This window comes from Dipodomys spectabilis, unplaced genomic scaffold, assembly GCF_019054845.1.
Source record: "Dipodomys spectabilis isolate Male_0828 unplaced genomic scaffold, ASM1905484v1 ptg000187l, whole genome shotgun sequence".
NCBI classification, from domain to species: domain Eukaryota; kingdom Metazoa; phylum Chordata; class Mammalia; order Rodentia; family Heteromyidae; genus Dipodomys; species Dipodomys spectabilis.
The window spans coordinates 3,467,250-3,490,472 of NW_024870864.1; the positions used below are offsets into that span (position 1 = coordinate 3,467,250).

At 36.4% G+C, this 23,223-nt stretch overlaps 1 protein-coding gene across 2 annotated transcripts in view; it reads right to left on the bottom strand.

Annotated features, from left to right (window-relative positions):
• Nucleotides 1-23,223, bottom strand: part of Tmem131 (transmembrane protein 131) — a 187,238-nt gene that overhangs the window by 112,390 nt on the left and 51,625 nt on the right. For both annotated transcript variants that reach the window (XM_042695339.1, XM_042695338.1), the window contains exon 3: nt 10,005-10,045. In XM_042695339.1, coding sequence (XP_042551273.1) covers nt 10,005-10,045 — 41 coding nt within the window. The remainder of the gene's footprint in view (nt 1-10,004; nt 10,046-23,223) is intronic.

The window sequence follows — 23,223 nt, forward strand, 5'->3', positions numbered from 1 at the left end:
CACTTTTAGTTTTCTGTATATGGATGTCCAGTTTTCTCAACATTAATGATTGAAGAGGCGATTATCTTTTTTTTCTACTGCATATCTTTGGCTCCCCTATCAAATATCAGATAACTGTAAATATATGATTTTAGTTCCAGGTCTTCTAATCTGTTCCGTTGATTTTCAGGTCTATTTTTGTACCAATACCAAACTGTTTTTGTTATAGCTCTGTAGCAGAGTTTGATACCACTAACACTGCTGTTTTGTTTTACCCCCCCCCCCCCCACCTAGAATTGCTTTGGCTATTCAAAGTCTTTTGTTGTTCCATATGAATTTTTAGATTAATTTCTCTATCTAGATAAAGACTGTCATTGGGATTTTTATGGAGACTGAATTAAATCTGTAGATCATTTTTGACAATATGGCCATTTTCACAATATTAATTCTACCTATCCATGAACATGGAAGGTCTTTTCATTTCTTAATGTTATCTTCTATTTCTTTCTTCAAATTTTTACAGTTTTCACTATAAAGGACAGATTTTTTTTTTCTTAATACCACACACTGGCAAGAACAGAAATCAAGTGTCCTCATTCCTAATTAACTAATGATGATGATACCATCCACAAAGGCTGGCTTCATGTCACAAAACATTAGACTAGAACTAGTATCTATTATAGTATTTTGGCTCTCAGGTCAAATGAATTGATAGACTTATATATGCACATCCTCTATCATCTATGGAGAGTATACATTTTAAAAGAAAACATTTAAATGTACTTGCTAAATATACTTTTTTAAAAATTAGAAAAGCTAGGCTAGGCATCGGTGGCTCACACTTGTAGTCCTAGCTACTCAGGCAGCTGAGATTTGTGGATCATGGTTCAAAACTAACCTAACTAGTAAAGTCTGTGAGAATTTTACCTCCAATTAACCACCAGAAAATTCAAGCAGAGCTGTGGCTCAAGTGGTAGAACATCAGCCTTGAGCACAAAAGCTTACCAACAGCATGTAGGACCTGAGTTTAAGTTCAAGGACCAGAATGAATGCGTGTGCCTACGTGCATGTGGGTAACACACATGTACACACACACACAGACCCACACAAAGATAAGCTAAAAGATAGGAGTTAAAAAATATACTGTCTTTATTTTTCATGGGTTTTACTATCCATAATCCTAGGTCTGTGAAAGAAACAGCTCTTGCCTTTGTAAAATGTCCTAGAAGCAAGTAGAATCTGGCTTATCCCCAAAGCATATGGCTAAAGAGAGATAAGGAGAGCCAAATAGTAGGCAGACCCAATATCAGTGCCATCCAATCTACTACCTACAGAATCATGTGAGCAAGTGTTCCAATATAAACTCCCTGAGCAAGTTACATTTAGGTTAGGTTTCAGACATCATGTATAGGCAGTATGAGATAGGATAAGGCTGAACCTATTGTCAAAGGATATCATGTAGACTATACAAGTGGAGGATATAGGAACTGAGACTGATGCAGAAATGCCATGTCTAAAAAAAAAAAAAGCATCTATCTCAGTCATCTCTAATGGACTGGGGTGCCCAAAAGAAGAGACCAGTTGGGCCAGTAAATCCAGGAGTAAAGAGACAAATTCTGGTGTCAGAATCCCTTTCACCTTGGCTTGTGGACTGTTTTGATAATGATACCAGGCATCATATAGAGTACATGTGCTTTAAGTACCTTGACCCTTTGAGGCTTACAACACAATTATAATATCCTCTTCAAATATACTGGTTTCTTTCACCAAGTGACTTGCATTTTGTCATGTCTTTAATATATGCTAATAATGACTTCTCAAGTTCTCTCAGTCATGACAACTTTCCACATACCTCAAGTATCTTCCCTACTTTTCCTTTACAATTATTCCCCTCTACATTTCTTTTTAGGATTTTAATTATTTTTATTAATATGCTTTTAATAACAGCACACATTTTCAAAGAACGTGTCATTATTTAAAACTGCATTGAAAGAGAATTCAGTATTAGTCTAATTTTTTTCTGAAGCCATGAGGAAAAACTACTTTGGAAATTTTTCAAATTTACAAATTCTTGGAAGCATAACACAGTACAAATGAAAAATGCTAATACAGAACCTAAACCACACTGAAGGAGAACAATATCTTTCATCTAATTTTATATGAAGTAATTTCAAATGTAAAGAAAAGATTTCTGGAAATTATTTTTAAAGTTTTTCATTGTTTATAATTTCTCACTATATATTATATGTTATAATATATAATATATATAATCATTAAAAACTTCAATGTTGGACCTGAAATCACATCAAATCATTGCTGGCTTAATTGTATGTATTTCATTACATAATTTCTGGAATACACAAAATCAACCATACCTTCCCATACAGGAGCACTGCTCAAACACTGAGTCATACTCCCAAACCACAGTCTCACAAATGACTGGTCAAGTCTTCCTCTGTCATGAACAACAAACAAGGAAGACTTGACTACTCATTTATAGGACTGGAGAACCCCAACCTAGCAGTATGAACCAATGTTCTATGAATGTTCCTGGTATGGCATAGTGTAATCAACTTTATGTGTCTCAGAAATTATGAGGAAAAACTTCAAATAAAAAAATTCTAGAATTTTTCATTTGCTAATAATCACAATCAACTACAATTCTAAACACTTCAATATAGTGCTCTTCTCTATGAAAATAAAATTAATGTTACATAGCTAAAAAAAAACCCTTCAAAACGATGATCCATGGCAAAAGTTATCTATAATCTGCAAACCAAGACTTTCTTGTAGAGCAATTTCTGCAAGTGTTCCAGTTCTAAATAATGAGTAGTTTCAGGAAATACTCTGGGTTCTGTGTGGTACTTGGAGCATCTTTGGGGTATTGATTACTGTTATGCTCATACCAGTTTTTCAGCCTAGTTTCTCCCTCATTAACATTTCTTTTTGTTGTTGTAATTTTTTTCTCCTTCAATTTCTACTTAGGTTTTTCTATCAAGCTTCTGGATAGAAAAATTGGCTTTTTCTCTCTTTTTTTTTTTTCGGTTATGGGGCTTGAACTCTTGACTTGGGTGCTTTCCCTGCGCTCTTCAGCTCAAAGCAAGTGCTCTACTGTTTGAGCCACAGCACCACTTCTGGTTTTCTAGTGGTTTATTGGAGATAAGAGTCTCACAGTTTCCTGCCTGGGCTGGCTTTGAATTGTGATTCTCAGATCTCAGCCTCCTGGGTAGCTAGGATTAGAGGCATGAGTCACTGGAACCTGGCAAATTGGCTTTTTTGTCTCTTGTTTTTCCTTGTCTATGTTAATATCAGAGCCTTCATAACAATCCCCCCACATCCCCTGACAACCCCAAGTGGTTTCTCTTGTATCATCTCATTTTGTCATCTCTATGGTGGACAGTATCTAGTTCATTCACTTTTGCCTGCAGATAAGCTCTATTAAAGAATCTAGTTTTCATACATTTGGTTCCTTAGCAATTCTATTATTGTCAGTTTTCTCATCCTATGACTCCAGTAAGTCTGATTCTGGTACCTCTGTTAATTTAGAAGTGCAAGAAAATTTTAGTCATTGTTCATCACCTCCAGCTGGAACCTCTTATAAACTTTTACGAGTTGTTCTTTAAGGTCTGTAGTTGACTTCATATTGCTTGATGGAGGCTCCTTTCATTTTTCTACATTCTTAAAAAAGTTCTTTTGGTGATTCACCAGATATTTTTCTATATAGCTCGTCGCTTATGACTGAATGTTCTAGAAAGGGTATATTCTTCATGTAGCTGCTTCCTGTTTTGTTGGAGCTATTCTTGACAGATTAGAATTTTTCTAATAGATATCTTTCTTGGTGCTTCCACTGTCTTTCTGATAAAGTTATCTTTCAATTTGGGCAGTTTCTGTTGTTTGCAGCATTTATTTCTGTCTCTAATATTTGTGATTATGTATGACTTCTGGGACATTCAGGAAGTATGCCCTCAGAACTTACATATTCACATAGATTCTTTGTTCACCTGAGTTGACAGCTAAAGTGAGCCTTTGGATTTTTACCCACATTGTGTCCAGGTTTAATACGTATTGGAGTTTTTTCACTTGAGGATGTGTACAACTAAGATTGGTGCCTATATGTCCAAGATCACACATGGCCTTATGCCTATTAGCAGTCCATTTAAATTTCAGTTCTTGCCATTTAATTCACTGCCATGTAAATTCTGTTGGATTAACCCTGGTAGGCAATAATATCTGGTGCACTATTTCTTGTTGTTGAATCATCGTAAGGGGTTTAGCTTTTTTGGTTTTCACACTACCCCTAGAAGCCAAAAGTCCAGTGGCTTGGCTCTAAGGAGTTATGGTGAGATATACATTTTTTATGCCTATTGAACCTCTCAAGCTTAACCTCTTGGGAAGAATTAGCCCTAGCAGGAGCCCAGTGGGTTGACCAGCTACTTTTGGGAGGCTAATGGCTTGATCCATGATCTTGGTACTCTTGGTGGCCTCATCTAGTTCAGTGTCCTCCGCTGAATTAGTTGCAGTAGCCTTATTTTCAATGGATGTGGCCTCAGTTAAAATAGCTCTTAGTTTCCAATGGCAGCCTGGGATCTAGTGATTCTTGCTTTTACTTTTTGGAAGTTTGAGGCTTGTATACAATATTGGTGGGAGAGTCAGCCTTGCATCATTTAAGCTCCTTGGTTACATCTCTGGCAGCCAGGTGTTCATGGCTGGATTGTCTGCTCTTTTGGGGATCAGGTCAAAACTTAACTTCTTAGTGATTTTGAGAAGGACCTTCCTAATTTAACATCATCTCCTGATGAACTAGCCTTTGTAGTAGTGTTTCAAACAACTCTGCCCTCAGCTCTTTGAGAGTTCATAGTTGTTTTTTTGTTAATATGGTATTTAAGTTTAATACTTTGCATATTCAATATTTGCACATTCAAGGTAATAGGCACTGAGGACACACTGCACTGTTTTACTTCTTTGCCTACAGAATTAAACCTAGCATTGAATTCAGCATTCCAAAATGGGCAACTCTTTGCCATTTATGATAAAGAATGGTCTGGAGTAGTTTAGCATTCTCTACTGTTTCCAGGCTCCTATTTGCTGGGCAAAATTAAAAAATTCCTCTATTGCATGTTTTCTGTCACTGGTCCTACAATCCTAAAAAATTCTGTCATCAGACTCTCCAATGCCTTGAGGGAGGCTTCTTCCCAAGCCATGACTCATTAAATTATCTTTCTCTTCCTCAAACAGAAGCTGTGATCACTGCTGAGGACCAGGAGTCCTCAAGCTGACTTCTTGGAGTCTGCGCCACAAAGCTCAGCACATGCTAGCTGGGGTGGGCAGCTCAGGTGATCTAGCTCTTGGCTTCATAAGTCCTGCTCCTAGGTCATGGTCCCAACAGACTTAGTGGGGGACTTTCCTACTTTACCCAGGTTGCAAGGACCTCTTAAAAAAAAGAATACAGACCCCAGGTCCTCCTCATTGGAGTCCTACTGGCCCCCTCCCCAAGGAAACTCAAAAGCAGGGACTTGGAGGCCAGAGAAAAGAGTGACTGCCAGTGGGGCAGCTGTGGGCCCAGGCAGGGGCTTAGGACTCAGAAGACAAGAGGCAATGGTACCCCAGTGCAAAGGGCAGAAACTGAAGGGACCTTGGTAGTGTGGATGGCCACAGGCCAGTGCTGTACTCTCTGCCTCAACCCACTCTGCTACTACCCCCACAACTGCCTGCTCAGATTGTTTGGGCTGCTTGGCTGACAATTCCCCTCTACTTCTTATTTATAATATATTCTGCTTTGCAAATACCAGTTAGTGGGAAAAATTCAGTAAATATCAAGGGAGTCCACATTTAATGTGAGACTACACAGAGATTAAAACCCTGGATTATCAGGCAGAAGACAAAGAATTCTTATTGAATAAGAATCTGTTGAGGGCTGGGAAGGTGGCTCAGTGGTAGAGCGCTTGCCTTACATGCATGAGGCCCTGGGTTCCATTCCTCAGCACCACATAAGCAAAAAGAAAAAAGCTGGAAGTGGCGCTGTGGCTCAAGGGGTAGAGCGCTAGCCTTGAGCTGAAGAGCTGAAGGACAGTGCCCAGGCCCAGAATTCAGGCCCCATGACCGGATCCCCCCCCCCCCCCCACCAAAAAAAAAGAATCTGTTGATTTTAAGTCAAGAAAAAAGCTGGAAGTGGCGCTGTGGCTCAAGGGGTAGAGCGCTAGCCTTGAGCTGAAGAGCTGAAGGACAGTGCCCAGGCCCAGAATTCAGGCCCCATGACCGGTTCTCCCCCCCCCCCCCCACCAAAAAAAAAGAATCTGTTTATTTTAAGTCTCATCTTCTTAATATGCCTAATAAAGGGCTCAATAAGATACTCACTTAGGGTTTTTTGCAATTAGAACCACCTTATATAATAGTCTTCATCTTCATCAATTTTCAAATCCAAATTCAAACTCTGATAGCTATGTAGAATAAGTTTTTCCTTAATTGTTATTAAGGTGATGTACAGCAGGATTACCACTTCACCATTTCAAAGTCAGGTAAAGAGTACATTTCTTTTTGGACAATGTCACCCCTTCCTTTGGTCTTCCCCTCTTCCATTCCCATCCACAAGTTGTATAGTTCATTCTCAACAGTGTCTACTGAGTACCGCTGCTGCATTTGTTCACCTTACACAGTGTAATTTTTTTTTTTTTTTGGATGTGGGGCTTGAATTCTGAGCCTGGGCACTGTCTCTGAACTCTTCAGCTCAAGGTAAGGACTCTACCACTTGAGCCACAGCGCCACTTCCGGTTTTCTGGTGGTTAATTGGAGATAAGAGTCTCATAGACTTTCCTGCCCCGGCTGGCTTTGAACCTTGATCCTCAGATCTCAGTCTCCTGAATAGCTAGGATTACAGGTGTGAGCCATGATTACAGGTGTAAGCCACTGGCACCTGGACACAGAGTAATTTTCAACACAAAAAAAGATAACAATGTTTGTTGTTATATAAGTACATGTATTTTACATATATTTTCATTAAAATTACTGTTTAAAGAAGAGCTCTAGCAGTATTTGGACTGTGTACCATGAAGTCATATCTAAAAAGAACTGAGTAAGTGGCTATGTTCTGATTATCATGTGCCACTTGATATCGATACTATACCTGCTTTTCTATGTCATACATACTTTAAGATGACAGAGTATAACACATAAATATAGTTCTTAGTTGGTTGATATGAAAAGTGTGTCTCTCCAAAGCTTGTATGTTGAAAGGCAGGCACCATCCAATGTAATGGTAGTTGGAGACAGGGCCTTTAGAAGGTAATTTTGTTTAGACAAGGGTTGAGGATAGAATGGATCCTCATGATAGGATCATTGTTCTTATAAGAACCAGCAAAAAGAAGGAGGAGGAGTAGGAAGAGGAGAAGGAGGGAGATGAGAAGTAGGAGGAAGAGAAAAGAAAGAAGGAGAGGCAGAAGCAGCAGCAGCAGCAAAACAACCACAACCACAACCACCATCACCAACACAAGAACAACCACAACCAGCAAAGAACTCTCTATCTCAGTCAATCTGTCCTTCCTTCTTCCCTTTATCTTCTGTGAGGGCACAGTGAGAAGAGGAAAAGCCAAGAAGTGAGTGAGTCCTTACCAGGAAATTAATTGGCCAAAACTTTGATCATATACTTCCCTGAACAGAAAACTGTAAGCAATGTTTGTAGTATCTATTGTATTTTTAGAGTACCCACTGCTGACTATCATAGGTTTGGTCCCTAATCAAGTGCCATATTCACAGTAAATTGCATACCAATTTGAAGCTAATGTTTGTCCAACAAACATGTGGCCTTGGTCACACATATGAAATGTGAAATGTGTATTCTAAAATGTTAGTCAGCAAATACTGAATCAGTGATGGTCTCTTCTCTCTATCCCTGCCCCAAATCCTTGCATACTTAACGTTACTGGGTAACTAAAAGCCTATAACAGGAGTATCATTACAACTTCCAAGGACAGGTCACAAAAGATACAGCTTATTCTTTGGAACAATCACTCTTGGATTCTACCCATCATACTGTAAGGAAACCCAAACTAGCCCATATGAAAAGAACACATAGAGAAGTCTCCAAATAGGCATCCAGGAGACAGCCAACTGAAATCTCACCTAACAAGCCAGCAATAACATTTAAGTGTTCAGGCCTCTAGCTCCCAGCTACCATGTCATTCCCAGCTTTGGTTTTTCCCTAGCTGAAGCTGAGACAAGCTATCTTTGCTGTGCCCTTCCTGAATTTCTGACTTCAGTGCCACCAAGTTCTGAGGTAGTCAGACAAATATAATGAATAATAGTAAAACATGAGATGAGAACATACCTCTATATAAATACGGAAATTCATTATACTTAATCTGATAATTTGACATTTTTCTCTCAAAACAAAATTTTTGTTGATGCAGCCTGCGTTTTGCTGATCTAAAGACATTCTCCAAAGTACTTTATGTATCCAGGCCTATTAAAAAGAAAGAGCTTCTCTGCTCCCACTAAGTCCAAATGGAACTAAGTGATAAAACAAGAGGCAACAGCTTCTTGTATTGCCTCAGCCACTTTCACAGGTACGTGCCTGATTTCATCAGATTATTTACTGATATTTGGGAGAAGTTATACTGGAGACTAAACCCTGGGCTTTGTGAATCCTAGGCAAGTGCTCTACCACTTGAATCTTTAAAGACAAATTTGCTATTCTCTCATTCTAAGAACAGACTGACAGAGTATTTTCCTAAAAACATGAACTATAAAGTAATTGAATTTTTAAGTCTATGAAATGGGTTAATTATCTAACTGCACTAATACATGGCCAGCATACAGAAACTGCAACTATACCATGATGCTGAGATCTAAACTTCTTTAGATCTATGGTTCCAACGGAAGCAATCAGTAAAAGTTGAGGTGAACATAAAACAGCTGTTGGAGCTAGGCATTAGTGGCTCACATATGTAATACTATCTACCGAGGAGGCTGAGACCTGAAGACCATGGTTTAAAGCCAGCCAGGGCAGGGAAAGTCTGTGAGACTCTTCTTTCCAATTCACCAGCAAAAAGCCAGAAGTGGTATTGTGGCTCAAGTGACAGAGCACCATCCTTGAGCAAAAAAACTAAAAGACAGCACCCAGGCCTTGAGCTCAAGCCCTAGTACAAGCACAAATATACATTCAAAATAATCAGCTGCTGGAGAAACTGGATGTTTAATTTTTTTTTTAAAAAAGCCCTTGCTCCCATTAAGTATAAGCAGCAGACATTCACTGACAATGCCAAGGAAATCAGGCCAGTATTTTCCTTTTATCTTTTCTTCTAAAGGACATGAAAAGGAGCCAAAACACCAAAAAACCTGGTGACGGGGAGGCAAAGAAGGTGCCCTCTAATAGTACATGAAGTAAAATCAAATGCTACTAATACAGGTAACCTGTGTCTAAAAGGTTTCTTTGTGTTACAAGGCCAGGTTTCTCATTTCTGAACTTCTCCTCTGGGGAGAGCCCCTGGTCAGTGAGAGTAGCAATGGTCATTCCATAAAAAGCAGAGATGGCCACAAAAGAAGTCACTAAGAAGTTACAAAGCTGATTTTCTTACAAGGCAAGGAGCATTTTTAGTTGTGAATAAACACCCTTCGTAGGTATTTAGGTCACTGGGGGTGGGGTGGTGCCCTTGAAAGGGTTTCTGGGACCTAAGCCCCCTCCTCTCTCTTTCTGCTCCCTGGTGATAGAGTGAGCAATTCTACTCTACCTTGTGCTCCTATGATGTTCTGCCTTGACTCAGACTCAAAACAGTGGGGCCAATATCTATGGACCAAAATGTCCAAACTGTGAGCCAAATAATGTTTTTCACTTTTACAAGTTTTCTTGGGTATTTGTTATAGTAACAGAAAGCTATCACAAGATACCATGTTACACAATTGCATCATGTGCAATTGATTTTCCATACATCACACTAGAAATACTATTTATATGACACATATGACACATACTATTTATATGACACATTTAACAAAAACCTAGGCAGAAAGAAGAACCTGAATATATGTTTTACCTTTTCTGTTGATATGAACTGAGTCCAAGTGTTGTCTCAGTCTGTAAAATAAAGAAAATACTCAAATCAGATCTTTGTACTTGTCATAAGTATGCAAAATTTTTAATCTTGTACCACTTGGATTTTCATGTTTTATCAGATCCCAAAGTAGTATGTAATTCAAGTATGAGAATTTGTAACAAATTTTAAAAATACATTAAAGTAACATAAAACAGTGTGGCTGATGATTGATTAGAAGCTTGCCAATCAACACAAATCCTATCTATGAGGATGATTCCCTTTATAACCATTTAGTGTGAAGCTCTATGTTCCTATCACTATTCAGTTCTTACCAGCCATGCACAAGGTTCTGGAGGCCTACTAGCTTCTGTACTGTGGAATGTGAGAGTATTTTTAATTTTCACCAAAATGTTTCAATTATATAACTGGTATGCAAATGTATATATAGATAAAACAAATATGGTAAAATGTTAATAGCTGTGTCTAAGTGGTAAATGTATACTTACTGAAATTTGGTACTTTCTGTACTATAAATTTAACTTTTATTATGAAAATTATAGTCATTCCCACAAAGAATAGGTCAAATTATTTGCAAGTTACATAACTGATAAGAAGACATAAAGAATACATATAATTCAAGTACAGGGGAAAAAACAGACTTAAGTTTGCAAAGGACTGAATTAGTTATTTGTCTACACATACAAATAGTCAGTAGACACATGAAAAGATGCTTAGCATCTTTAGAGAAATGCATTAGAGAAATGCAAATCAAAGTCACAATAATACCTCTTCACACCTTTTAGAGTGGCTACTTATAAAAATAAAATATAAGTGTTAGCAAGGTGCCAGTAGATCATGCCATTTCCAGATATATGAAATTGTCAATACAGGCAGACAAGCCACAGAAAGCCAAAGAGAAACATAAGTAGCACATGTATCTGTCCTATTACATACAAAATGATTTTTCAGCCTTATGCAGCCTGTGGGCCATACATTCCCCACCCCTGGTAGAAGAAACAGAATCCGCATGCATTTATGTTAGTGAAAACACAAAATAAAAAAATGATTTTAGGAATAAACTTGCCAATTTCTTACATAGTTAAACATACACCTTGTATATGAACCAATCACTCTACTCCTAGATCTTTGCTCAAGACAAACAAAAGCAGGTACTCATACAAAGACTTGTATATAAACGTTCACCAAAGCTTCGTATAGCTCAATATTAGATTCTCTTAAATTTCCATCAGATACATGAATTATGGTATATCCATATACTATAACTCATAAATCCATTCATGAACAAAAAGGATAAAGGCAAGCAAATGACTGTAACATTAATAACTTACGATGAAAAGACCTAATATATAAATACATTTTAAACTCAACAGTGAAAAGACAAAAATGGGAAAACAGTATTATGATTAATGTAAGCAAAAAATAAAGATAATTCACTCAAGAAAATTAAATGGTCAATAATCATGAAAAAGATAATTATTTCATGAGACAATAACAAAAACAGAAAACAAAATCCTGCCTTGGCTCCCTCTTCCTCCCTCCCTCCCTCCCCATCTCCTCAGAGAATCTGCATCCTACTGGTCCCTATGTATGCTCTGGCCCAGCCATGGCTAACCCTACCACCTACCTCTCTGTAACCACTGAGTGATCTAATTCACTTTTAGGTATTTTAAAGGTTTTTCCTGTGCTGGAGATCATTTGCTAGGTAAGCAGTCTCTTAAGGTTAGGCAAGTACTCTCAGCTATCTTAAGTTGTTAACTCCTAACAACTGTATCTACCTCAGGTTTCATCTCTACTCACAATCACATTTACAATAGTCTAGCTCACCTTCTGACTTGGATGCCGAGTAGACATGACAGATAAAAAATGAACCTGATCAGAAAATCTTGGTATTCCTCTTCTTCAACCTGGTTGTCACACAAACTTTCCAAGTAAATAATACCATTTTTCAAAAGCAAGCAAATAAAGTTAAGAAATCCCTGGATGACCACTGATTGGCAGAGACCTCTGTACTAGATAAATTCACTTGAGAAGTAAGTTTACCGAGACTACTCAGGGCCCTAGATAATTCCTGGGTCATATATTTTGGTATTCCACACAAATCCTATAGTCTTTCAAGAGAAATGTAACTAAATCTGATAAACTTGAAGTTGGTAATTCTCAACTTACTTCAAATTGTCTTCCCACTGTGTCTAATCAGAAGAGACAATTCAGACACTCACAATTCAGACTCTATTCATCTGTGGCACTAGAACTCTTATCAGGCTCATTGAGCAGTAGGCTGCACATTCCAGACCAATTGAGAGCAAGCTCTATCAGAAAGCATCCTAACTACAAATAGGAATTGCCTGAAAGGAAAACAGAATATTCTTCTAGTAGAGTAGACCTGATTCTGCAAAAATATTTATACACCCACATATGAAGTTCACTTATGAACAAAATACAAATAACAATTTTAGCCCAATAACTTAATGGCTCTCAACTGAAGGTAATTTTGTTCACTAGGAGGTATTTAACTATATCTAGAGGTTTTTAAAAAACCTATTGCTGGATATTGAACCTAGATTCTTGTACATGCAAGGCAAGTAAAACTACCACTGAGCTACGTCCTCATTCCTCTAGAAATATTTTTGGTTGTTACAAGTGAGGTGGGGGGTAGCGGGGGACGCTACTACTAGCATCAAGTGACACTGATAAACACTTAACAATGCACATGACAATCCTCCCTTTACATCTAAACAATGAAACCTGATTCAATACTGCAAATAATGAAAAACACAGCATAAGCTTGACTTTCTAAAGAGATACCACTAACTTTACATTTTCATTTGAAATAGCAATTTTCACTGCCCCTCCTTTTTTCTTAAGACACTGAATGTATATGCAGGATCATATTTACAGGTAAGAAAACTAGGCCTCTGAAAGTTAATCTAAGATGAAATGGTAGAAGTCAGGCTTGAAATCTGGTGATCTATTACTGCATACATATTATGATTATGTGGCTAATACTGACTTCTTTTAGTTTACATGAGGTAGAGTTGGTCAAATTATTCCTAATAACTTTTAATGTGGTCACAACTATATATGCTATTATTGCTAAACACAAGGCATTTTTAGAAAAAAAGCACAACTAAACATAATTTATCAGAAAACTGGGTTATGACTCAGTTGTGAACAAGGCACTAAAAGCTTTAAAATAAGACATGGCCTGTACCATCTTAGGACTTCTTAAAAACAGGCACATATGGAAGTCAGTGGTACTATGAACTGGGTGACACATGAATGATACTTCTAGTGCAACTCTAAGTAAATATGCTTGAGAAAAGGAACCAAGTTGGTGATCAGACTATGCTTCTTTATTTTTTACAAGGGAATCTCATTTTAACAAGTCTACTTATATAAACAATGCCTCTTGATCACAATCATGCCAAACCATGTTTCTTTGTTTCTTTCATATATAAAATAATGCACCTTCTCCAGAATGGGGTATGAATAAAGAGTAACACTTTTTATTACTTCAATTTGTGACTTTGATTCTCATCAATTTAACCTACTTCATAAGGTTCTCAGAAAATAATCTCATATAGAAAGCAGATAAGACTATATGCACATAGGTATTGTGCCTTTGTGTTCTCCTAAGAGTATCCTCCTTTGGCCTCACTATGTATGAATGCCTAGAGACCTGTAAAATTTATCATGTCTCAGTGTTTGTTGTGTTTTTTAACCATCCAGTGTATAGATTTATAGGCACATTCTAGCTACCACAAATGAATTCTATGTTTCTCTGGGTCTGTCTTACTTTGCTCAATATAATTTTTTCTGGTACAATATTATTCTTTCTGAAGGATGAGCAGTATTCTATTGTGTATGTATATACCACATTTTCTTGATCCATTCATCGACTAAGGGGCATCTGGGCTGATTTTTCTTGTCTATGGTAAATAATTCTGCAATGAACATGGCGTGCTTCAAGAAATGGAAATGAGGTTTTTTTTTTCTTTGTTGCTGTTTTCGTTTTCTTTTCCTTTTGTCTTGATTTTCTTTCATTTGTCTTTGGGAGGGTAAGGAAGCACACAGAAATGATGGAACAAAGGATGAAAAAATGTAGCTGTGGTACTCACTAGACACTATGTTGAAAACAAACAACTTGTGGTTAGGAATGAGAGGGAAAAACTGGGAGAGAGCAAGGGAAGGGGTGACATTGTTCAAAAAGAAATGTACTATACTTTTTATCTGACTTCTGTAATTGTAACCTCTCCATACATTACCTTTATAATAACAATTAAAAATGCACAAAAGGAAAAAAAAAGAAAGCAGGTAAGATCTATGAGGTAGGTTTAAGAAATTTTTAGCTCACAAAAGGAGTATTGTCAGACTTTTCTAAAAATTTTGGCTTTCTGTACTTGCCCGGGTATGTATCTTTTTAATATTAACTTTACTGAGAAAACTGTAGGCTCATATGTAGTTTTAAGAAACATCACAGAAACATTTTCCCCCAATGTAACATCTGCAAAAACTATGACACAATATCACAATGAGAATGCTGACACTGATACAATCCACTTATCTTAATCAAATTGCCCTCATTTTACTTGTACTCGATTGTATGTTTGTGCAGGTATTAGTTCTACATAGTTTTCTCACCTGTGTATGTTCATGTGTCAATAACCACAGTCAAGACACAGAAGAGCTTAAGCATCTCCAGTACCTAGTATACCAGCCTTCTATAGGAATATCTACTTTCCAACTTCTCATGTCCCCAAGCCCTGGCAACCAATGCCCAGGCACTCGTGTGAAGTTTTGCAACTTTAAAACTGTTATGTCATCACTCATATATAATCTTTTGAGGCTGGCTCTTTTTATTCAATCTACTTTTCTAGAAATTCATCCGGGTTGTTATATCAATAATTAATTCCTTTTTATTACTAAGTAGTATTCCACAGTATGGATGTAACACAGTTTATCCATTCATCTATTGAAAATTATATGGGTTGTTTCTAGTTCTGACCTATTGCAAATAGAGCTTCTGTAAACCTTATTTATTGGTCTTAGGGAAAACATAGTTTTTCATTTTTCTGGAAGACTACTTGTGATTACAATTTTTGGGCCATACTGTAAATGCATGTTTAATTTTCTAAGAATCTCCTAAACTTTTCCAGTGCTACTAGTATGCTCCTAGCATTCATCCCAGTATCTGATACTGACTCTATTTTGTATATGTGGGGGTTTAATTTACACTTTTTCTGATTGCTAATAAGGCTGGACAATTTTTTACGTTATTTTAAACACTTACATATTCTCTTCAGTGAAATATGTGTTATATATTCTAGAAACTAGGTCCTCTATCATATAAATAGCTTACAGGTTTGTTTTTTTTTTACTCCAACCTGTATTCTATCCTTATACCATCTTCAAGTAGTCTTTTGTGAAACAAGTTTTAAATTCAATAATATTTGAATTCGTTGTCTTGTCTTGCATTCTGAAGATTTTCTCTAGAAGTTTTACTACAGTTTTGTTTTACTTCAAGTCTTTGACCCATTCTGAATTAAGTTTTTGTGTAAAATGAAGTTTATCTATATATACTTAATGCTACTTTAATTTTAACAATTAATTTATTTGGTGAGACTAGGGTTTGAATTCTGGAGCACACACTTGCCAGTACTCTGTCACTTGAGACACGCCTCCAGCCTAATTAATGAAAAGCTGGTTAATTGGGGATAGTCTCAAGACTTTTCTGCCAGGCTGGCTTTGGATTTCCAGCTTCGAGATCTCAGCCTTCTAAGTAACTAGCATTACTGCATATGCTATAATCCTTGGTTCTATTTTGAAACTTTAAAAAACTGTTCTTTGTTCCTCTCTCCTTTTTAAAAAAAAAATTGTGATGAGGCCTTAGTGAGTGGTCTAGAACTCACCGAGTAGCCAGGCTGTGGTCTCAAACTAGTAATCTTTCTTCTGGTTCCCAACTATTGAGATTACAAGTATGTGCTATCTTGGCAGAAAGGCTGTTCAAGTAAGCTAAGTGAGCTACTTAATTTTTTAAATTATTAATTTCATAATACAGGGCAGGAAATAATATAGAGGAAGTAGTATCAAAATAGTGATGAAATAGGGAAAAGATAAGTTTTAAGAAGATTCAGACATTAAAACAAACAGAAAACAATCTTGTGTTCATATAAGCCCTATCTTCCCTAACCAAATAACTTTGGGAAAAATCTTGTGTAAAGCACCATTCTTTGAACTGTAAAGAGCTACACAGATAATAGCCTCTGATAAAGAACTTATAGTGTTCCATGCATTTCTCTACTCCAGCCATTGGTAATCTACTTTATAAGAAGTGGTAGTTTCGGATAAAATTGTGTTTTATGTTTGTTTTAAAACTGCTTATATACAATAAAAAACTGTGCTTGCAAAGATCACCAATAGGAAATTAATCAAAGAATTAACTTGTATTATATTTGGTTAGTGGGATACAGGAATTAATTCCTCCTGACCCTAATGTAAAGCACAGTGGTTAATAACTTAGGATTTAGAGTTACATGCTTTGTCTTGAATTACAGTTTTATCATTTACTAGTCACTTATTTGGATACTTAAAAGTCTTTATACTTCAATCTGTGAAGCAAAATATGTTCATATACCTAATGTACTTAAGAATTTAGAAGAGCTAGGGGTATAGTTCAGTGGTAGAACACTTACATGCCATAGCATTCACCAGGCCCTGCCGGGGTTCAATCCACATCACCATGGGAGAAAAAAATAACCTAGAGGAAGGCCTGGTAGATAGCAATACTGAATAATATAATTGCTTCCCTCCCTCATATTTTCTAAATGTTCTAAAAATTTCTAAAATGTTTCTTTATAATAGAAGTACTTCATTTAAAACAAAAGATGACTACTTCTAGGCCTCTGTACAAGCCAAAATGTTTCTCACTTGATAGCTTTTCTGTGATTCAAGCTGGAGTTGTCTGAAGCTTCAAATGTACTGGTTGCCCCATACAGCTCAATCAATCACATGAGGGGAGAGTGATACTGGCTATCATCTGTGGGCTCAGCTGGGTCCACTGACCAAAGTTTTGTGTGGTCTCTCCATGTGGTTTAGATTTTTCATGACTTCGCCGAAAAATTGGGCCAACATTGAGACACCCAAGAAATTAAGGTAGAAGAGGACAAATTTCTCATCTAGACCTTTGTAGTGTTAGAATGCTCTACATATTATTATATGTGAAGATATTATCATTACTGTACTGGTCTTGGGGCTTGAACTGGGAACTTTCCCAGAGCCTTTTTGCTCAAGGCTAGTACCACTTGAGCGGGCTTTTTAGTGTTTAATTAGAGATAGGAATCTTATGGTTTTTTCTGACAAGGCTGACTTTGAACCACAATCTTCAGAGCCTAGCCTCCTGAGTAAGTAGTATTACAGTCATGTGCCATTGGCTCCTGGCCTATTATTATTATTGTGCTACATAGTATATATTCATTTAGTTACACAAATAAAGACTTCTAGTTCTCTCCAAAATAATCTTCAGATACAGTGCGATCCTAAAAAAAAACAACAAACCTCCAAGGGGGGGTATATAAAGCTAATTTTAAAAAGGTAAGGATACATAAGACATTATTGAAGAACAACAACAAAGTGAGAGGAATGTTCTACCAAAATACTAAAACTTTAAAATTAAACTTCTCATCAGTGTGGTATTCAAATTAAGACAGATAAACCAAGAAAAAAAAAGAGCCTAGAAACAGGCACAAATATATAATTGGTTTATGATAAGCTGTCTCTAAGAACACTAGGAAAAGAAGAGACTGGGAAATAGCCAGTACAAGATAACTAGAATAACTGAATATGAAGGAAAGAAAACTTAAGCTCAAATGAACAATAAAAATGATCTCTACTTGAAATTATAGCTGTAACAGCTGTAATTGTGAAACGTAGAACAATAAATTCCAGGTTTAAGAAGATCCTAACAGAGAAGAGTTCTATAATCTCAGAACAGGAAAATTTTCTCTAATAAAGTATAAAATGTATTAAACATAATGAAGAGACCAACAAACTCAATTTCATGAAAATAAAGAATCTTTGTTCATTGGAAGTCACTATTATGAAGTCAAAGGGGGCAATCCTGAGCAGGGGATGTTTAGTGATAGAAAGTTTGACTAATACGTGAAAGGCCCCCCAGCACTGCAAATTTGGAGAAAGCAACCTATCAAAATAAGGAATATATTTATTATACATTTAACTACTATGTAACAGAATTAATCTTTTATGTTGGTGGAAGTTCAAGGTTCTAAAAAGAGCTTGTATCTAAGTTTTATTAAAAACAAAGCAAAGCAAAAAAACTTGTATAGCTAGGCACTAGCAGCTCACTGCTTGTAACTTCTCAGGAGGCTGAAATTGAAAAGATCTTAGTTCCAGGTTAGTCTGGGCAAAAAAGTTCAAGAAACATTAGCTCAACAGAAACGAAGCTGGGTGGTGTGGTGGCATTCAGCTATCATCTTAGCAACATGAGTAGTGACAATAGAAGGATCACAGTCTAAGCTGGCTTACACAGAAAGTGAGACTTTATTTCAAAAACAACCAGAGTAAAACTGAAACCACTGAGTCCAAACCACATTGGTACCCAAAATATAACTAAAAAATGGAATAAAAAACAGAGGCAGGCAACATGCATAATGTAAAATACAGTAAACAAATCTTTGCCCTTTAAAGTGGTAAAAGAGGAACACTTGGATTAGAAGTGGATTAGAAGCCAAACTCATCTCTCTGGAAACTACAGTGTTATCTATTAAAATGGAAGATATACATACTCTATTACACAGTAATTGAAGCTTACTTCAGAAGAAATGTCCATATTCACCAAGAGATAACAAAAGTCAGCATTATTCATAATAGCCTAAAACTAGAAGCAACCAAAATTCCACAAGCAGCAGAAATGACCCATAAATTGGGCATATCTATACAATGCAGTACAATTCTGCAATGAAACTGAGTAAGTTAGGCAGAGAATTTTAGAAACATTAATAAGGAGGAAAAGAAGACTTCTTCTCCCCACTAAGTACGAACTGTATATATTTAAGCCATGGATGAAACTATGGTATTTAGAAGTATAAGCTTAGATGGTAATACTATAGGAAAAGGAAATTATCATGAAATATAGGGAATGGCTAACTTTTGGACTCATATACTGAGAAAAAGCTGAGTAAGAGCTTCTGAAGGTGCTGGCTTTCTTTAATATTTAAACCAGGTGTTACTTACAATAGGTACTTGCTATACAAAAAAAATAGATTTTATATATTAATTGTATAGTAAATATATTTTACAATAAACTCTTTAAAGAAATAATAAGTTAACCATAGTTTTAGATTCTCTTACACTCTTTAAGAGAAGACTCAATATAGAGTCTTTAATTTAGGTAGTTAAAATTCAATTTACAAAATATATTTTCCTATAGTTTTTAAAGACAAAATTACAAGTAATCTTCATTCATTAATATGATGGAGCTTGTTTCCAACATTTTAGAATTCTGTTTACTACTCTGGTAGGATAGTGACAAAAATACAGTTATCTACCCTTTTTTCCTATATGCATCTCCATTTGTTTGTAGAAAGCTAGATTCAGAAGCAGTTTAATGTTTATAAGCATCTCTCTATAAAGAGATGAATGCTCATAAATGAAAATGCTTATAAATAAGAGTATCTTTTGTAAGAGAATTCCACTTCATGGTAGAAATTTTTAATTAAAATTTTATAAAATCCCATTTTATAATCTTACAAAGAACAGGTCAGGAAGGAATCATTCTGACCAGTTAGGACTGAATAATGGCTAAGAAAATATTTGCCCAAAGCATCCTGTCATGGCAAATCTTACTGTAGATCCCTGAAATGCAGATTTCCCTGGATCCTTATCTATTTTAGGAATCATTTGATTTTTTTAATATATTCTTTTTTTTGGACTTGAACTCTGGGCCTGGGCGCTGTCCCTCAGCAATTCAGCTCAAAGCAAGTGCTCTACCTCTTGAGCCACAGTGCCACTTCCGGTTTCCTGAGTAGCTTATTTGAGATAAGAGTCTCACAGACTTTCATGCCCAGGCTGGCTTTGAACCATGATCCTCAGATCTCAGCATTCTGAGTAGCTACAGCACTCGGCTTTTTTAAAAAATATATTCTATAAGCCAACCAGGAATGACAATGACTGAAGCACTAATAGATTATGACTTCTAATCCTAACAAATGATAACCCATGGATGCATCTGAGTAAACCACACATGCTTCATTTTATGGACAGAGTCCTGAAACTAGGTGTGGAGACTTATTGGTATTGCATTCCTGCTCTAGCAACTAAATATTATTCAAATTAATTAATTTCTATAACTCTAATTGTATTTATCTCTAAGAATAATATTTTAGCCACTTTTTTAAGAGTCTGATGATTTTTACTAGCTTCTAATCAAATAATCTTGAAATCAGAAAAATTTACTATGAACCAAGCTACACAAAGTTAATATGAATTCAAGATCTGGCAAGGAACACCATTAGATAAAATTCGTATTTTCAAAACTCCAAGAGAAGGTTGTTGCTTTTACTCTCTCCTGCCTTGAGAAAACTTCCTGAGAAATGCTACATTACATTCTTCCACTCTAAATATACCACATAAAACCATGAACTGCTTAAGAAATAGTCAAATCCATTGATAAATTGTGCTAAAAAAGAATACCATTATATTAAAAAAAAAAAAACTATTGTTTCTGGAAAACCTTTAATATTGAAATAAGCAACTGATTCAATGAAATAATGCTTCTCACATACAGCTATTTTGGAGGTCCATACTATACTCTTAAAGTAGCACTTCAACATTAGATATTAAGCAGTTTTAGATAAACCAACTGATACCACCTGCCTTCAACACTTCCTCAGTCTAAAACTCTACTCTTGCCATAAAATTCTGAACTCTCAACCAAACCCTAGTCTAAGCATTTGAGACGGTCCAAAGAACATAAGCAAGGGGTTGGGAAGGTGGCTCAGTGGTAGAGCGCTTGCCTTGCATGCATAAGGCCCTGGGTTCAATTCCTCAGCACCACATAAGCAGAAAAAAAAAAGCCGGAAGTGGTGCTATGGCTCAAGTGGTAGCGCACTAGCCTTGAGCTGAAGAGCTGAGGGACAGCGCGCAGGCCCAGAGCTCAGGCCCCACGACTGGACCCCCCAAAAAAAGAACATAAGGAAAACATATTCCCGTACACATGTTCTTCCATAGCCAACTCCCTCTGGATGGGACTGGTAAACTTCAGCAAAAATGTGAGTCACACTCCAGAATTTTCAAAATAGACTTGGTGGATTACCAATTTAAAATCTAGTTATCTTGTTCTTAAAGGACAAAGACACTCCCTCAATCCATAAAGAACAAACCATACTTAGGGAATTTTCAGCCAGGCGCTGGTGGCTCACAGCTGTAATCCCAGCTACTCGGGAGGCTGAGATGGGAGGATAGTGGCTCAAAGCAAGCCCAGGCAGGAAAGTCCATAAGACTTATCTCCAATTAATCACAGAAAAAGCCTGTTCTAAAGCTGGCCTTGAGCAAAAAGGAGCCCGGGGGTAGCACCCAGGTCAGAGTTCAAGCCCCGGGACTGGCAAAAGAACCCAAAACAAAACAAAAAAAACAGAAGGAATTTTCCAAAATATCACTCTTGATTTACCTGCCCTCAAGATTCTGAAATTGCAGGATAAAGAGAGTGAAACCTTCATTCTATAGATTCTCCAGGTCTCACCTTGAAACAGATTAGAGAACTAGGAAAAAAGGAGACTACAGTCATTTTCTAGTAGGAAGGCTATAAAAATATTGAGTTTACTATGTCACATTTCATTTTTATTTGGTTAAAGTATAAATGCCTTGTAGAAACTTTCTGTAGGTAGCATGTAACTCCTGCCTGCTATGTTTATGAACATCTCTTATAAAAGATATGAATGATACAGTTATTTTAAAATTTAGAAGCAGTTTCATCCAGAAGGCAAACTAGTTTCATTACTAGAGAAAAAAAGTTTGAAATCCCATCACCTTTCCTCCCCACTATTTGGCTTAGAATGTAAAATCTAAACCTGAACTTACACTAAAATGCAAACAGAAATCTCATTCTAGGTCCTTAGTAGTAACTATTTTCTATATTGTCCTGATCTATTTTTTTACTTTTTTGCCCTTATTATAAGCTGTAGGAAATCTCTTTTGAATTATTAGTCATTTAGTCACAACTAAGTAAAAAATACAATACCGACAACAACAAAAGAAACAAATGTACTTGGAGTGAGAACACAATGATTACAGTGCAAATCCCATTCCACAAAGTCATGGGATTTTGGGTACTTCCCTAACCTAAACCTTGATTTCCCTTAGATACAAAATAAAATATTGTCATAAAATATTATGTTACCAGACAGCACAGTATTTACAAGATACTGTCATCCTTGGTAATCAATAATGTTAACCATATATCATAAATGTTTGAAAGAAAGGAGGAAACACCTAACAATAAAAATCAGAGGGTTGATCCAGATATCATGGTACACAGTTATAATCTCAACATTTGAGAGACTGAGAGAGGAGGAGGATTGTTAGTTTGAGGCCAGCCTGGCTATGTATGTATGTATGTATGTATGTATGTGGGGGGGGGTGTATGTGTGTGTGTGTGTGTGTGTGTGTATAAAACACAATGTTTCAATCCTCACTCTACCCTATCCAACAATCAGAGTGTTAGTGAAGATGGCTTTCACTGTCTCTTTCAGCTATTAAATTCTTTTAATTTTTAATTAAGAAGATTGAAGTAAGTTTCATGCTGTTATCTAAACTAAGTCTGACAAAATACTATTAGATCATACTTGTTAATTTTATGCTTAACATATTTAAAGATGGAGCACAAGATTGCAAGTGGAAAGAGTACAGAGGTGAAATCTATAAAACTTATTATACATTCTAGAGGAGTTCTCTTCCAGATAAACATTTTGAGAACCAACATGTGAATTTAGTGTTTTCTTCACTGGCTTCCTACTTGACTTCATCTCTACATCCTCAGAACCACAGGCCCATACGCTTCCACCCCTAGACCAATAATCTTCTTATAAGGCTTTAATACAATAAATTTTCTTTATTAAGAAATCTTTTATCTGAAAGGTAATTCACGTAATGAGATTTGTATATCATTAATAACTCTACAAAGTTT